Source organism: Schistocerca cancellata, chromosome 5 (assembly GCF_023864275.1).
Source record: "Schistocerca cancellata isolate TAMUIC-IGC-003103 chromosome 5, iqSchCanc2.1, whole genome shotgun sequence".
In the NCBI taxonomy this organism is placed as follows: Eukaryota; Metazoa; Arthropoda; class Insecta; order Orthoptera; family Acrididae; genus Schistocerca; species Schistocerca cancellata.
In genome coordinates, this window is record NC_064630.1 from 719,270,608 (window position 1) to 719,288,991 (window position 18,384).

Genomic DNA, 18,384 nt, shown 5'->3' on the forward strand with positions numbered 1-18,384 from the left:
GGGACATTTTCGAGCAACGTTGGCAGATCATTCTGTAGAAACGCGATGTATGTATCAGCTGTTTGGGCCCCTGCAATGAAGTGAGGACCAATGAGGTGGTCGCCAATGATTCCGCACCATACATTTACAGTCCACGGTCGCTGTCACTCTACTTGTCTGAGCCAGCGAGGATTGTCCACGGACCAGTAATGCACGTTCCGCAGATTCACTGCCCCGTGGTCTTCATCGGTAAACAGGTAGAACTGTAACGCATTCTCTGTTAATGCCCATTGACAGAATTGCACTCGATGATTAAAGTCATCACCATGTAATTGCTGATGTAGCGACACATGAAACGGGTGAAAGCGGTGACGATGCAGTATGCGCATGACACTACTTTGACTCAGTCCACCGGCTCTCGCAACGTCCCGTGTACTCATGTGTGGGTTCATGGCAACAGCAGCTAACACACCAACTGCACCCGCTTCTCCTGTGACGGGCCTGTTACGGACCCGTTTACGTGCTACGAACATACCTGTTGCATACAGTTGGCGGTAGATGTTTTACATTGTGCGGCACGTTGGATGCTCTCTGTCCGGGTACCGTTCTGCATACACCCTGCAGGTTTCAGCTGCATTTCGTCGACACTCGCCATAGATGAGTATCATCTCCGCCTTTTCAGAGTTCGAATACACCATGGTCACAGTTCCTACAACACTACACTATCATAGACGTCTGGTAACACGGTGTACTACAGTTGGTCTGCGTGCGGAGACGAATGCAGAATAACAATAGCAGCAAGCGCTACATGCAGACACTGCGACAGCTAGACGAAACCACAACAGTGCACTACAGCCACACTCGTAAACACGGTCGTCATCATAAACATGCCCCTGCAGATGCTGCTCGCCGACGTGGTCCGTGTTTGTTACAACACGCAACTGAACGTCGGAGGTTTCAAGCGTCAACTTTAGGTTACAATATCTCCGGATGTAATTAACTTTTTACAATGCAACAAACGGCACTGATTACGTATTTGTTTATATGTTCAGATGTGCTAACAAAACTAACGTGGTTCCATTTTAAAAACGTAGGTTTGTGTTAAAAAACATACTTCCGTGCATTTTTGTATGGTTTTTATTAAACAATTACACTAGCCCCTCTCCTCACCTTCGGTGTGTGGAATCGGTTCGTCAGTATTTGATGTGGTTTACGAAATATATCCAGCGGTAACGTTAGGTGACTCACCCTGTATATATATATATATATATATATATATATATATATATATATATATATATATATATATATATATATATATTCTGCAGTTGTGGGCGTTGACAGACCCTCGGAGAGTGAAATGAGCTTCGTCGATCCACAACACGTTCCTCAACCAATCGTCATCTTCCGCCATCTTTTGAAACGCCCTCCGCTTCACTAAATCGCCAGGTAACAGTTCATGATGCCGATGGATTTTGTACGGACAGCATCGGAGGGTCGCTACAGTCTCCATTTCTTCCTGAACTGTCTCAGCAGCCTTACGCCTTGTGCTCGGTCGACCACTACGGGGTCTATCGTCTAAACAACCCGTGGCTTCGAACTTCGAAATCATTCTCACCATAGCTGCATTTGTCAACGGACTTTTACCCGTTCGAATCCCCTTCCTATGGCAATAGGATTGTAACGCTGAACTAGCACATTTCCCATTCTGATAATACAGCTTCACTAAAAGCGCCTTTTCAGGTAACGTCAACATGCTGCGACTGCTGGCGCATCCGATTCTCTCTCTCATTACAGCTCCTTTTATACACGATTGTCATGCGCAGTCACTGACGTTTTGCTGTCCAGCGCCATCTGTAGGACATTTTGTGAGCTTTTTTTTTTTTGTTCTAATAAAACCCCATGTCATTCCAAGCCTGTTTGTCAATTTATTTTTACCTCTCTATCTACATTATTCCGTGGTTTATTAATTTTTCAATTTTATACTGACTTTTTGATCACCCGGTATATATCGATTAATCGGTATTAAATACTGAATATGGAAAGCTATATATTTATTGATTTATTTTCTGCTTTTTCCTGATTTGTAGGCAAGAAGTCGGCTCATGGGAACTAGATTTCTTGCCCATTCCAATTACTACCAATCTTTGCTATCTGAAAATAAATGTCTTACAATGAACTTAATTTAATTTCATATTCAGTACTACAAACGATCACCAGATTTGATCATGAATGTATGTATACTGCAAATTCACGAGAGCTTCTTACTTCCGTGCGTCATTTCTACCACTGCAAATGATAGATTCAAATGCAAAATGCACACATTCGGTGACAGCACTGTATGAGAATGATTTTATTACTCCCTGCTCCTGACTATGAGGCAGACTGTACACTTCTCATACTCCCTGACTGACTGAATGAAGAAAAGATAGACGCAGTGTAAAAGTATCCTACACTTGGCATAAAAATCACACATATTAGTGCACTGGTATTTAAAAGTGGACTGTCTTGTCTGAAACGTTTAGTCCTCATTTCACAATCGTTTTGTCGGATACTGCTCAAACATACTTAATATGCCAAGCCTCTTCTGTTCCGTCCGCAAGAGTGGAAGCAGATTGACAGAGACTGTATTAAATTTAGAGTTCTGTTAATGATTAGCGGTGATGATTATTGGTTTCATTAATTAATTTCTTGTAGATAAGTGTCTTTATAGCAAATTGTGACTTTTATTGGTTAATGTTCGCTGTAATGAAGTGTTATCAATGTTTAAATGTTTGTAAATTATTTCTGAGACTCCGATCAGTTTTTTAAATTCATGTAAATATTTTAAATATCTATCGACAAGTCGAAATGTAGATATTTTTGACTCTATAATACCTACACCTTGTACAACAGCAGCCTAGGATTGGGCAAATTTCTAAATATATCGTTATATATATAATGATATATTTAGAAATTTGCCCAACACTAGGCCGCTGTTCCCTTACACCAAACCTCCAGATGTCAAACACTCAGGTTAGAAACAAACTTTGTATGTCGATAGAGTAACAATCAGAACATCGATTTAGTCCTTGCTGTGTGTTGTCGTCCAGTAGAACATGCGTAAAAGTTATTTAAAAGTAACGCTAGAACTATAGAGCACAGGAAAATCGTTTTCGTGAATGCTCATTTCGTATATCTCTTGTGGGTGTGTTAGCTTGTGAAGTCGTCGCAGCAAATATCCCGCGTTCAAAGCCCGCTCTTGTTTTAACTGTTTACGCGTGGAACTATTACATGGGAGAAGATTTTCCTGGCATGTAAAAGGACTTTCCGGAGTATTTTTGACAGTCTGCTTTCGCTTAGTTATTAACAAATCTTTTAGTTGCAAATCCATAGAGGACATTTGCATATATAGGCGTGGTGTTTTGTCGGCATGTGCGACAGAACAGACTCCAATCGTGATGAAGCAGCTAATGCATTCGTAGTTTCACAGAATAAACATAAACAGACGGAACAGTAGAATAAGGAAACAATTGCTTCACGCTTGTGGAAGTACTAATAGTCCCTTATAAAACTTACACCCTTAATACAGAAACAAAATTACCGGTATTGTGGTTTGAACCCAGGACCCCTAATACGACGATGTAACGCTCTACCAACTTTCCCACGTAAGCTGTGTGTTTCAGTTACACTTATGGTCTTGTTCTGCTTCGTAGTTCTTGTGTAGCTTTTAATTACCGTTTACACTTGTTCTATTGGACGACAGCACATAGTACAACCTAAATTGGTGTTTTGCTCGGTACTCGGTCGACATACAACGTTCCGTACTGAAGTGAGGTTTGACATCTGGAGGTTTGAGTGTTAGTGCCTCAAATGCATGCTCTCTCAATGTTAAGTTCATGGAAAGTGCAGTGACCATTAGAAGTACCATTGTGGGAAGTTTTGGAGCATTGGGCTCCACTCCCGACGTAGCTAATACTTTTTTATAGCCTTTCCACAGCCACATCATCATCGAGACTAGGAATCGCGGTTATCACTGAAGCAATCGGTTTTCAGTTATATCGGTTTTCTTCAACGCCAATTTGACCTGACTGCTAAAACCGCTCACACTAACCGGTTTCTGAAGTAACCGATTTTAGGTCTTTTGTTCCTATTATTTCCTGTAATAAGTGCAGAAACCGAACGAAGGTTGAAAAATTTTGACTCCTTCAGTTTCAAGATACATAGAAAATCAAAATGTTACATAAAATACGCTAGTAAAAGAAAAATTAGTCCGTACACCGATCGCTGCTTTTCTCGATAAGTGGTAAGTAGCTGAATGCGACAAAAAAATCACCAGTACTCTCCTACTGACAATAGTATTTTGTGACTGCTCAAAAATCATGTAATAATCGCTAATCATACCACTGCTTGGGCATTACAAATAGCCAGTGCTAAAGGGTGAAAACTGACGTTGAAGTACTCTACCTGTCGTGTTAATTTGTCCGCTTTCAAGGACTACAAGCAGTTAAAGGCATATTTCGTAGACACAGGCAGCAGATCAGTTCCTTTCTAGTTTTTGTCGTAAACTATGATTGTGTTGTTAAGTTTTAAGTCTTCTCCTCATCTGAAGTCGGAAGTTCGTTGTGGAGAAGAGGGATGGTGCCACAAAAATGATGTTCTACGACGACAGTAAAAAGCTGCCATACAGAGCATGTGGGACAGGTCATGCACACTGCACACACGTGCTATCTAATAGGCTAATTGGCCACGGCGCATGGTATTTGTCAAAGTATTGTCTCAGTAATGCTGTACCAATTTTTATGCCTTGTGTTTGTCCCTCGATTCTGTCGTCATTGTTATTAAAACAGCACGGATCGCTTTCCTCCTTTTCTATTACAACGCAATATTTCAGAGCAATGGAACTTTCATGGAGAAAATAGTGGATTTTAAAGAAAGTTTTAGTTAACTATTTTAGCACTGCCGCTATGGCTAATTGATATTTCGGTGTTTTACCCTGCTGTTAGCAAAAAAGCACGTTTATAACTCAGGCCAAAGAAATACCTAAATATACCGATAATCACAAGTAAAATACCGGTATTAGTTTAATTAGTCGGTTTTTCCCATCCGTAGTCTAGACGTGCGTAAGAAGAACCCTGACACCTCACAGCACTGTTGCTAGCTTTCAACTGCGAAATGCTAACGGCTGCAGGCGAAAACAGCAGCCGTCTACGAAGCTGTGACAACACTGACGTGTTGCCATAGAAATGTTTACAAAATCGTGTTACGTTATTGTTTGAGCTGGGCCCAAAAGGTTGCAGCACCAGGCCCACTTGAACTATCAGCGATCAACTTGACTCAACTATAATTATAGTTTATTTGGTTACTACTACACTGCTAGCCATTAAAGGGAAGAGGTCTGAATTTGGCTAAAAAGAGTTGTTTTTGTGTGTGGGCGCAGGGGAGTAGGGAGAGGGGGCGGAGTTGACCCACACGAGTCTGTTCTGGGTCCAGTACTTTTTATTTATACACACATACAGCATGAACCAAAATCACATGCTCGCGCGCCACACCCAAATTCCTACTACACTTACAGCACAAAACGTGTCTACTTAAATTTCGTCAGGTGCATATTTGTAGAAGAAAATGGAAGGCAAAGAAAGGTAATTTCTTACATTACAATCACATGACGAATGGAAATGGAAAAAGTTCGAACTACCGTTTCTTCAAAAAACACGACTTCAGTGATTTTGTGTTCTCCGTACTCTTTTGAATGTCCCTAGACGTCATCCAGGTGCCAAACCACGCAAAAAGCTTTTGAACAAGCGTTAGTAGACTTTGGATGTTCCTAGTGCCAAGCTTTTCTGCCTTCTGGGGCTCCATATTTTAAAAGACATAAGTGCTTTTTGCTGCCTACAGTCCTATTAGTTAAAAAATTAATCCTGTGTTTCTGTACATGCATTATTGTCGTCGTGGTATTCAGTCCAAAGACTGGAATGATGCAGGTCTTCATGATACCCTGTTCTGTGCGAGCTTCTGCATCTCTAAATAACTTCTGGAAATTACAGCCTTCTGAATCTGATAACAGTATTCATGTCTTAGGCTCCCTCTCCAATTTTTACCCCCTCCCCTTTACCTTCAATATTAACCTGCCATCCCTTGATGTTCCAGATTGTGTCTAATCAACGGATCCCTTGTTTTAGTCAAGATGCGCTGCAAGTTTCTTGTCTCCACAATTCCATTCAGTACATCCACATTAGTTGCGTGATCTACCCATGTAACCTTCAGCATTCTTCTTTAGCACCAGATTTCAAAAGCTTCTTTTCTCTTCTTGTCAAAAATTTGTAATGTCCACACTTAAATTTATGTTCAGTGTTAGCAAGTTTCTCTTCTTCAGGAGCAATTTTCTTGTCATTGCCAGTTTGCATTTAATATCCTCTCTACTTGGACCATCATCAGTTATTTTGTTGCATCGTCTCGTTTCCTGATCTGATTATCTCAGGATTGCCTGATTTAATTCGTCTGCATTCTATTAGCCTTGTTTTGCTTCTGTTGATGTTCGTCTTATATTCTCCTTTCAAGACACTGTCCATTCCATTCAACTGCTCTTCCAACTCTTTTGCTGTCTCTGACAGAATTACACCTCCTGGTGTCTCGAGGTCTCTTCCACGTATACAATCTTCTGTTACAATTCTCAAACTAGGTGTTAGCGATGATTAAATTATTGTCTGCGCTAAATTCGGCCAGGTAGCTTCCTCTTTCATTCCTTTCCCACAGTCCATACTCTCCTGCTATTCTTCCGTCCATTCCTTTTCCTACTATCGAATTCCAGTTCCCCATCACAATCAGTCTTTCGTCTCCTTATTATGTGAATAACCATTTTTATGTCATCATAAATTTCTTCAATCTCTTCGTCATTAGAGGAGATAGTTGGCATATAAACCTGTACTACTGTGGTAGGTGTGGGATTCGTGTCTATCTTTGCTATGATAATGCGTTCACTATGCTGTTCATAGTAGCTTACCAGCATTCCTATTTCGTTATCCGTTATTAAACCCACTCCTGCATTACCCTTATGTGACCTCGTATTTATAACCTTGTATTCACCTGACCGGAAATCCTGTTCCTCCTACCACGGAACTTCACAAATATCCACTACATCTAACTTCAACCAACCCATTTCCCTTTTAATTCTGATACCTTACGTGCTCGATTAAGGATCCGTAGAACGCCAGTTTGGATTTTCCTAATAACGACATCCCCCCCCCCCCCCTTGAAAATTCGAATGGGTGAGTATTATTTTACCTCCGGAGTATTTTACCCAGAGGACGCCATCACGATTTAACCATACAGCAGAGCTGTATGCCCTCGGGAAGAATTACAGCTGTAGTTTCCCCTTGTTTTTAGACTTCCCCAATACCAGCACAGCGAGGCTGTTTTCGTTAGAGTTAAAAGGTCAAGTCAGTCAATTATCCAGACTATTTCCCCTGCAGCTACTGAAAAGGGTGCTGCCCCCCTTGAGAAACCACACGCTTGTCTGGCCTCTCAACAGATACTCCTCCGCTGTGGCTGTACCTATAGTACAGCTATGTATATCGTCCAAGCCATCCCACCAACAATAATGTCCATGGTTTATGGGCTGAAGGGTTACTCAAATAAAACGAACTGCCTAAGTATTAATTGCACTTGGAACGAAAACTTTCTGCGGCTATTTTGCCAGATACTGATATTTTCGAAGTCATGGCTGTCTACAGAATACAAGATAATTCTCACAAAGAACAAAATAGCAGCCAGCCACTGTCTATAACGCTATTTATGTACGCAAATAGTGCCAGCACCGGCTTGGAACTAACAGCTTCACCTATAGACAACTGTTAGTGTTTGTATGACATCTGTTGTTGTTTAGATTAATTTATGAAAAAAAGTCAGCTGCAACAGGAGCAGATTACTATTCCCCATACCAGTCAGATCATTTATGCACAAGGAGAAAAAGAGCGTTCCAGACACCGTTCCCTGGGGCACTCTGACCATACTCTTGTCTCTGGTGAAAACAAGTCGTCGGCAACGCACTGGGTTCTATTACTTAAGAAGTCTTCGAACCACTCACATATCTGGGAGCCTGTTCCGTTCTCTCGGAACTTCGTTAAGAGTCTGCAGTTGGGCACCATGTTGAACACTTGCTGGAAACTCTGGGATATGGAATCCGCCTGTTGGCTTTGTTCATGGTTTCTAGGATAACGTACGAGGGAAGGTCAAGCTGCACTTCGTACCACGATGCTTTGTAAATTGCACTCATTTATGGACAGAGGGTTTAACATTTGAAGCAGATTTATTATATTCGAACTCATATGTTCAAGAAGTCTGCAGCATATCAGTTTTAAGGATATGTGTCTGTAATATTTCGGGTCCTTCTTTTATCATTCTTATAGATAGCAGTCAGCTGCGCTTATTTTCCATTCCCTTAGGACTTTGCTCTGGGTGAGAGTTTCCGATAAATGCAAGTCGAGTAAGGAGCCAATGCCGTAGGTACTCTCCCTAAAGCCGAGTTGAGATTTAGTTTCCCCTTTCAATTTACTTATTTTCAATTCTTTCAGCTGGTTCTGAACTACAGGGATGCCTATTCCTTTGTCCTCCACCCTGGAATCTGAGCGGAAGTCAAACAGTGCTATGTCTGTACAGACCTTCAAACTTGGAATTTAAAACTTCGGCCTTCGTTTTGCTGTCTTCTACTGTCACGTCAGAGTGTTCGACGAGTAACTGCATAGAATCCATGGAGCCTATTTGTGATTTTACTGAGGACCAGAATTTTCTCGAGTTCTAGGCAAAATTCTTCGCTAAGGTATAACGATGGAAGCTTTACGCTGTGCCCATCCATCTTTTAAAGACGCACGAATTTCTGCTAACTTTTACCTGTCGACATCTGCAGGTTCCTTTTTGACCACAGATTGTAACAATCTCTACTTACTCAGAATTTTCTGAATTTTGTTGTTAAGCCATGATGGGTCTTTTCCGACCTTAACCCGTTGGCTAGGTACATACTTCTCCAGATAAAGGTTTGCAATCTGTTTAAACAATGCCCATAATTCCTCTACGTCCATCATATTGGAACTAAATGATGTCTGTTTATTGCCTAAGTGACATTATTAGAAAGTTCTTATCTGCTCTCTCCAGCTTCAATACTCTCCTACCTGCTTGATGAATTTCGTAACTTTAGTAACCATCATCACAATTATGACATTGAGATCATTAACTCTTGCTCCTATACTGACTCTGTTTGTAAGGTCAGACCTAATTTTTTTTTCGTGTGCATTGTCGAACTACCTACTTTAGACAGATTTCGGGAAACGTGTTCAGAACTGCTTCACAAGACTGACTTTCCGAACCATCCGGTAAAGTCACCTCAAAAAATATTGCATGATCAGGGTATTCCCGCTCAACTGAGCGTAGACTTCCTTTGAGTTGTTCTACAACTATTGGATGGCCATTAAAAACATCCGATGATTAAATTGAGTTCCAGATAACTTCACAGACTTCATGTCAACCTCAATAGATACATCATATTTGTTGACTGCAATGATAATAGCGCGTCCGCCTTCACGAACATGAGTGTTTGAAAGGATCTCGGTCTTGAAGACACTAGTAGCCAAATAAATAAAGAAGTTATGTAGATCTACAAGTGGTCTTTTTTAACTATATAAGCTATAGAATATTGTTCCTTCTCACTTCGATCAACGTCCGCCAACTACCTACACAGAACTTCCAGGACAGGGCGATACTTCTATCTTAGGAGCCAGCTGCAGCACATAAATTTCATGGACAGTAGTAACTTATAATTATTAGTAAAGGGAACAAATGCTGTAAATGACTATGCGATTGTACTGTATCCTTATCGACAGCACATCAGATAATTTTCTCCTTGGCCCATATTTTCCGTTCTGTTCTTATCTAACGAAATTACAAATCATTGTGCTTGAACGGCTCAAAGCCGGCCGGAGTGGCCGAGCGGTTAAAGGCGCTACAGTCTGGAACCGCACGACCGCTACGGTCGCAGGTTCGAATCCTGCCTCGGGCATGGATGTGTGTGATGTCCTTAGGTTAGTTAGGTTTAAGTAGTTCTAAGTTCTAGGGGACTTATGACCACAGCAGTTGAGTCCCATAGTGCTCAGAGCCATTTGAACCATTTTTTGAACGGCTCAACGTCTTGGCGATTTGACGATCAGAGAATCCCAATTCCCCGTTTGAACCGATTTTTGTGTTTCCATCACGTGACAACTGTTTTCCACGTCCCATTGTCACAATCATGGCTTATGTACACAACACGCACGGTCATTAATGGTGCCTGTTTTCTATCTGCAGGAAAGGCACATTCGCACACACAACACCGCACACAGCCGATTACCTTTGTAAAGAATGGCACACTCTATTACCTGTATGTGATGTCTTCTTATATACTGTACTACTGACAACAGATCCGATACCATTTGATTGCACTTGTCAGTATACTGGAACTGATGCTATTGCATACACACATGCACAACTATTCCAACCGACAATGTTAATTTTCCTACTAACGTCCGCTACTGTAACGCTGCCCTTAGTGGCAAGCAGCAGATCTGCAGCTACCTGCTGGTTTTCCTCAGTTGACATGGAGGCGCTCCGGAGGGTTCTGCACATGCGCGACCCGCTGGAGGAGGAGCTGGTGGAGGCGGCGGTGGCGGCCCGACAGCTGTCGAGGTGGCCGACGGGCGGGGGCGGCGGAGGCGGCGCCGGTGGCGACAGCGGCGACGCAGGGACGCAGAGCGGCTTCTGGCAACACCTTGGGGACGTGCTCAAGCTGCAGGTCAGTTTCCACCTCCCAACTGCTGAGGAGATGCTGAACATACAAGGTGTGATCAAAAAGTAAGGGGAATATTTTAATTTCGCAGATTTTTTACATTCGACATCAAAAATTTTGTCATGTTGTTGGTAAACATGTTGCCGATGTATATCTGCATTTTCAGCTGTTTTGAATATTTAGTTTTTCTGTTGACATTCGCAATGGTTACATGTGTTTTCGAGTGTTTGGCGAATTTTTACTATCGAAAATAGATGGGTAAAAGAATTTCTACTGGATGTGGCTTGAAAAGTGGAATAAAGTGCAGCTTCGCGTTCGAAATGTTAACTGTGGCTGTTGGGGAATCTACTGTGAATAAGACAAGGTAACGAGAATGTGGATGAAGTAAAGAAAATGGTTCTAGAAAATCGCCGAATCACCATCAGACAAGTTGCTGATCATTTCAGCATATACTCATGGATATGCTTGTGGCTGGCTCACGCCAAGCAATTTTTCTGGATGTTTTCGGCATGAAACGTGTAGCAGCAAAATTTGTTCCGAAATTGCTGAATCTCGTCCAAAACTGACGTCGCGTAGACATCGCTCAGGAGTTGCTGACTGAAATCAACAACGATGCAGAATATCTAAATAAGGTCTTAACAGGCGATGGAACAGGGGTATACGGGCGTAACATCGAAACCAAAGTCCAGTGGTCCCAATGGAAACTGCTTGAAGAGCCAAGTACGAAAGAAATTTCTTCAAGTACGATCACTTGTGAAGGCCTTCCTCACTGTTTCCTTCCATTACAATGGAATAGTGCTTCATGAGTTCCTACCTTATGGTCGTACAGAGGAATACTACGTAGAAGTTCAGGACCGTTTGAGTGAAACCACCGGAAGAAAATGATCAGAATTCTGGCTAAACCACTAGTGGAAATTGCATCACTCTAGTGCACCCGTTCACATCTCAATGCTTGTTCTTGATATTTTGGCAAGAAAACGAAATCGTTATTTTGCCTCAGTCACTGTATTAGCCGGACAAGTCCGCCTGCGACTTCTTTCTTTTTCCGAGGTTGAATAGAACGTCGTTTTGCCACCATCGATGTGATAAAAACAGAATCGCCAAAGAAGCTGAACACAATGACGAAAAGTGAGTTCCAGAGGTGCTACCAAGATTGGAAAAAGCGCTGGCACAAGAGCATTAAATTTGACGGGAATTACTTTGAAGGGGACAAAGCTGATGTCTATGAATAAATAGAGGTTCTTTAAGAAAAAGAAAAATTCATGTTACTTTTTTATCACACCTCGTACACTACTGCAATGTAATCCAACTCCAGCAGTGAAAACTCTTTCCACGAATGCTTATGTGTTCCATCTCCAATGTTCATCTGTTCGACAACATCAGTTCTTCTTATGCTCAGTTGGGATGACTACAGATAAACGACTTACGAGAATACCGGCAGTATCCAATGTCTAATTAATCTGCTGCTCTGTGACCATGTACCCCAGCGCCTTGACTCAGAGACTAAGTACACATATCAAAAAATGTTTTGTATCACCGCGGTTCCGAGAGCTCCGGCATACTAACCACAAGTTCATCTAGGCAGTGTGATCCAGTGATCCGGTGATTCAGCGCAGCTCCCTCAGAGTGGTTGCTCGGTCACGTCGTACATAAACAGCCCTTTTAAATCTATCCCAGGCATGTTCAATAGGGTTCATGTCTGGAGAACATGCTGGCCACTCTAGTCGAGCAATTTCGTTACCCTGAAGGAAGTCATTCACAAGATGTGCACGATGGGGGCGAGAATTGTCGTCCATGAAGATGAATTCCTCGACAATATGCTGCCGATATGGTTGCACTATCGGTTGGAGGATGGCATTCACGTATCTCACAGCCGTTACAGTTCCTTCCATGACCACAGGCAGCGTACGTCGGCCCCACGTAATCCCACCTCAAAACAGCAGGGAAGGTCCACCTTGTTGCACTCGCTGGACACTGTGTCTAAGACGTTCAGCCTGACCGGGTTAACTCCAAACACGTTTCCGACGATTGTCTGGTTGAAGGCATATGCGACACTCATCGGTGGAGAGAACGTGATGCCAATCCAGAGCGGTCCATTCGGCATGTTGTTGGGCCCATCTGTACCGCGTTACATGCTGTCGTGGTTGCAAAGATGGACCTGGCCATGGAAGTCGGGAGTGAAGTTGCGCATCATGCAGCCTATTGCGCACAGTTTGAGTCGTAACAGCCGGCTGGTGAGGCCGAGCGGATCTAGGCGCTTTAGTCTGCAACCGCGCGGCCGCTACGGTCGCAGGTTCGAATCCTGCCTCGGGCATGGATCTGCGTGATGTCCTTAGATTAGTTAGGTTTACGTAGTTCTAAGTTCTAGGGGACAGATGACCTCAGATGTTAAGTCCCATAGTGCTCAGAGCCATTTTTTTTAAAACGAAATGATCCTGTGGCATTATGCCCATACACGGCGAAAATGTTTCTGGCTGCCTCCGCTGCCGTCACCCCTCTGTTGAACTCAGACCGAAGAATATGTCGGAAATGTTTCAATTTCTCCACCTTGCACTCCATTTTGTAGCGTTCACAGCTCCACTCGCTGTCTCCAAACGACAATATGTAAACTCGAACAGCAACAGTGAACTACAACCAAAAAATGACAGTCGTTAAACAGACCCATAGCAATCAGAATACCAACAGTTTGTGCTCAACACTTGGAGCATGAGTCCGTCTCGTACCTATCACCTGTTTTTTGCAATAAATGCATTCGTAATTAAGAATGTGGACAACCGACAATGTAGAATTGAAGGAGAACAATGAAAATTGTGTCAGACCGGGACTCGAACCAGGATTTTCCGTTTATCGCGAGTAGTCACCCTACCATTTTCTTTAATCTCATTTTGTTACTTATTGTTCGTTGTCGCGTTCGGGGCGGATGTCCCATAACACGCTTTCAAGTTCGTCGTTGATTTCACTCAGTTTTTTTGTTAGACAAGGCAGCTAACTCTCTGAACTAACACGCTGTGCTAGCGTGACGACGCCATTTGTCCACCTGTGCACGACTCATGGCCAGACCCAAATTTCCGTATGTCGTCAACCATGAATCTCATGAATCTACAACCCATAGCCGTAAATCCACTATGTTTACACATCAAAAAGAGTTTTGTATCACCCTGGTTCCCAGAACCCCTGAAGATAGACGTTGACTGTGGGTATTGTGTCACGGACACAGTCCCTTTCACTATTCAGAGATGTCACTAAACACCACCCAAAGATGTAAATAACCTTGCATAAGCAGCGCCTAATAGACGGAGGGGGCCCACAGCTTATCACTCCCAGTCATTCCACCAGGAAGGAGGCACACGGATCGTGTTGTCTGTAGTTCAACTACGCCTAGACGGTCAATACCGCGCTTCTATCACAGCCGCAATGTTACTTTGTGCCAGGAAGGGCTCTCAACAAGGGAAGTGTCCAGGCATCTCGGAGTGAACCAAAGCGATGTTGTTCGGACAAGGAGGAGATACAGAGACACAGGAACTGTCGATGGCATGCCTCGCTCAGGCCGCCCAAGGGCTACTGCTGCAGTGGATGACCGTTACCTACGGATTATGGCTCGGAGGAACCCTCACAGTCACAAGACATCGTGTTACGACTCAACTTGTGCGCAGTAGGCTGCATTACGCTCAACTTCCCTCCCGACGTCCATGGCGAGATCCATCTTTGCAACCACGACACCATGCAATGCGGCACAGATGGGCCCAACAACATGCCGAATGGACCGCGCAGGATTGGCATCACGTTCTCGTCACCGACAAGTGTCGTATATACCTTCCACGAGACAATCGTCAGAGACATGTCTGGAGGCAACCCAGGCAGGCTGAACGCCTTAGACACACAGTTCAGCGAGTGTGGCAAGGTGGAGTCTCCCTGCAGTTTTGAGGTGACATTATGTGGGGCCGACGTACGCCGCTGGTGGTCATGGAAGTCACCGTAACGGCTGTACGATACCTGAATGCCAACCTTCGAACAATAGTTCAACAGTATCATCATTATATTGGCGAGGCATTCGTCTTCATGGATGATAAATCGCGCCCCCCATTGTGCAAATCTTGTGAATGACTTCCTGCAGGATAACGACATCGCTCGACTAGATTGTTCAGCATGTTGTCCAACATTAACACTATCGAACATGCCTGGGATAGAATGAAAAGGGCTGTTTATGGACGACGTGACCCACCAACCACTCTGAGGGATCTACGCCGAATCTCCGTTGAGAAGTGGCACAATCTGGTCCAACTGTGCCTTGATGAATTTGTGGATAGTATGCCACGACGAATACAGGCATACACCACTGCAACAGGATGTACTACTTGGTATTAGAGGTACCGGTGCGTACAGCAATCTGGACCACCACCTGCGAAGGTCTCGCTGTGTGGTGATACAACATGCAATGTGTGGTTTTCATGAGCATTAAAAAGGGCAGAAATGTTGTTTATGTTGGTCTCCATTCCAATTTTCTGTACAGGTTCCGAAACTCTTGGAACCGAGGTGATGCAAAACTTTCTTCATTTTGCATGCTTCATTCTCAACCAGTGAGAGCACGTTTGTATGTTGTAGAATTTCGTTCTCTTCAGTCAAATTTTCCAGAAGCCTGGGATTAAGGAAGAAGGAATCCTAATTGGGACTGTGTGGGAGAAAACTTCCATTTATGACATTCGCCTTATAAAAAGTTGTTGTCCCAAGAAAAATTGAACTGCGAGTTTAAGTTTGGCGAGGCGTTGGAGGGAAACGGGGGTTGCTCTACTCTGTGAAAATGAAAATCTGAGTAGCTGAAAAATACTCAGCATTGTAGAACACTCAGTATAATGTCATTTATTGAAACTGAACTACACTTCTCGAACAATCACAATTATACACACAAAGAAAACAAATAACATGTAGACGACCATTCATCAAGAGTGTCGGTGAGGTCCGTCAGAGCTGGTCCTAGCTCGCCGAGGAACTGGCTGTACTGCTGCTGCGCTGGTCTTATAAGGCCGGTGGAGGTCGGCGCAGTACTCCAACTTTTCCCGTATCTGTGAGGCGACCTCTGCAAAAAAAGATTCGCATTAGTCTCTAGCAAGTTCTGTTTGTTTTGAGGAATTGTTTTCCTCTTGGTTGCGCCTGCAAGTGCTTGTGTATGTTATGTGGTACACACGGGTGTCTTGAGTGTAGTCGGCGTTGCAGGGGCCGTCTGTGGCAGACGTAACAGTAGCTACAAGCAATAGCGAGAAAACGACTTCCCTTATTTCGCTCGTTCAGCGAGACGACAAACTGTGCTTCTCCGTTTCAGGAGGAGACAAAAACCCTGGCGGCTCTGGAAGCTAAGCTGCACTCCGCGCGAGAAGCCGATCAGGATCGGGTGCGGAAGATCCTCGCAGGTGACGTCAACGCTGCGGACGGCGCCGTGAGGGGCATGTGACGTGGCCGGGCCAGCGCCTGATCACCAAGTCACCTGCCGGCTGGACGGCTGCCTGCTGTTCCCACGTGTAGCACCCTATGTATGCGTGTCTGTGCTCGATGTTCCCTCCCCATCACAGTCTAATTGCTGATGTCGCAGAACCCTTCAGTGTATCCCCATGTGTGTTAAACCCATGTTACATTCCCAGGATACTGTTTGACTGAAAAATAAGTATACATATTCCTCGCGCCGAGATCAGGAACAAGCTGGTAAACGAGTACAAGTCAGGATGGAGGAGGTCTGAATATATCTTACGTCTAGTTTACAACCATGGGAAAAGAAATCCAGACGTTATGATTACTGATATAAGTTACTGAAATATTTTATGCTAGTAGCCACTTCACCCATTCAATTGTTAGACAGATTTTTCGCGTGACTAATGAAAAGCACGCATATTGAAACGACAAGTACATTTCCTCTCTCACATTTACAAAGCCACAAAAGCAATGCTGTATCGTTTCATATTATTTTTGACAGACGAAATTATGCCCAGAAAAGAGGGGGAAAAATTGGAATTGATATCTTCAATAAGTTACCATAAACAAAATCCAAGGTATAAAATCATCATTGAATGAGTAACGCTGTCCTTGTGAGCTAAAACGCACGGAAGTGGAGACGAGACACAGTCAACAGAAAAGCGGGGAATTCTTTACCATTTACTGGCAGTTTTCGGTGCAATATTCTACGTTAAACATGGATGCTTGCAAGAAAAAGTAACATCACATCAGCCTCTCCTGAAAGTGTTATAATATTCATCATAATTTCCATCGTAAACAATATACTTCGTATGGTCTTGATATGCCCATCTGTTTGCAACTGTTCATAAGATAACTGTAATAAATGTAACAGTTAACTGCAAGGAAATGGAAACAGTTTAGAGACATTGTAGATTTTGTACATTTATTTTATTATACCAAAGACTAGATAATATGAAATAAAGTATATGCCAACATACTATAATATTTGTATACATGAAATCTCATCAAATATTTTCTCTGAAGAGTCAAGCCCATCGTTCTTCGCAGAATAGTTTGATTGTGTTTTGATGTTAGTGTGTATTGTTGTAAAGTGAGGAAATATATATATATATATATTTTAGCAGAGTTTGGTATAATACTTAGGTAACTAAATATCATATGTTTACAATTATAATAAAACAATTGAAATAAAAATATGTTTACTGATGGTAAGCGCTGACAATTTGACTTTTTACTCTATTACGTTTTCACAAAAAAAAATTTCATTTTTAATGTATTAGAGATATCCATTTGTTGCCACCTCGCTACTAATGACTGTAAATATCTGTGGGCAGTGAACCCAAAAGGTCGAAATATAAACGCTGATTGAAAGATGAAGCGTACAAGAAGTTGTGAAATTATTGATGCTGAAACTAACATAAAATTGTAGTCTACCAATCTGTCTCGTAACCAGCAGCTCTCCCCCCCCCCCCGCCCCCTCTCCCCTATATACTTACAAAGCCACTTCTTTTGAATAACGTAGGAGCGATCATGCTTCCTACTCTCGACGTAAGAATGAAGCTACCACTCCCCCTAATAATCCAACGTTTAATGTTTGAAATAGTTACTATGGTAAATGGAAGTTTACCTCTTTTAAAAAGGTGGTATTAGGCCACCAGATAGAAAAGAGGAATATTGTTCATGTCTCCTCTGCCATAGCCTTATGATAAGAATATCTGTGAAATGTACTTTCACACAGACCAGAATTTTTGTCACCATCATACATTGCCTCCAAATCACGTGATACTGTAATACTTACGTACGTAACTGTGCTTTTCAGGCATTTCGATTCGCATCCAAGAAAGAAACAATTGATGATCAACATTTTTTATTAGTAATAAATGACGACAGGGCGAATGTGTATATTACAAAATGGAAACAAACAGCGTTTTACGGAGCGGCCATTTTAACTGATAGTCAGCTGTCAGCTGTGAACGTAAACAAACAAGAAGTTAGACGGCAGCTTGGAGATGAGCAGTGTGGGCGATCGAGGGACTCCATCCTCTCACGTTTTTACTTCTGCAAATGCAGAACTCTTCGGGGTAGTGGGATTAGTGGCCGAACCCACGATGCGCCTGGAATAGGCTCTTGACTCATTTCCCATTAAGAAA

General features: G+C 42.8%; 1 protein-coding gene across 1 annotated transcript; it reads left to right on the forward strand.

Moving 5' to 3' along the window:
* Positions 1-10,580: 10,580 nt before the first annotated feature.
* On the forward strand, positions 10,581-17,433 carry LOC126187832 (uncharacterized). The gene is made up of 2 exons (XM_049929134.1): positions 10,581-10,777; positions 16,089-17,433. The coding sequence occupies exons 1-2, from the start codon at positions 10,583-10,585 to the stop codon at positions 16,215-16,217; spliced, it is 324 nt and encodes a 107-aa protein (XP_049785091.1). The 5' UTR covers positions 10,581-10,582; the 3' UTR covers positions 16,218-17,433.
* Positions 17,434-18,384: the final 951 nt, after the last annotated feature.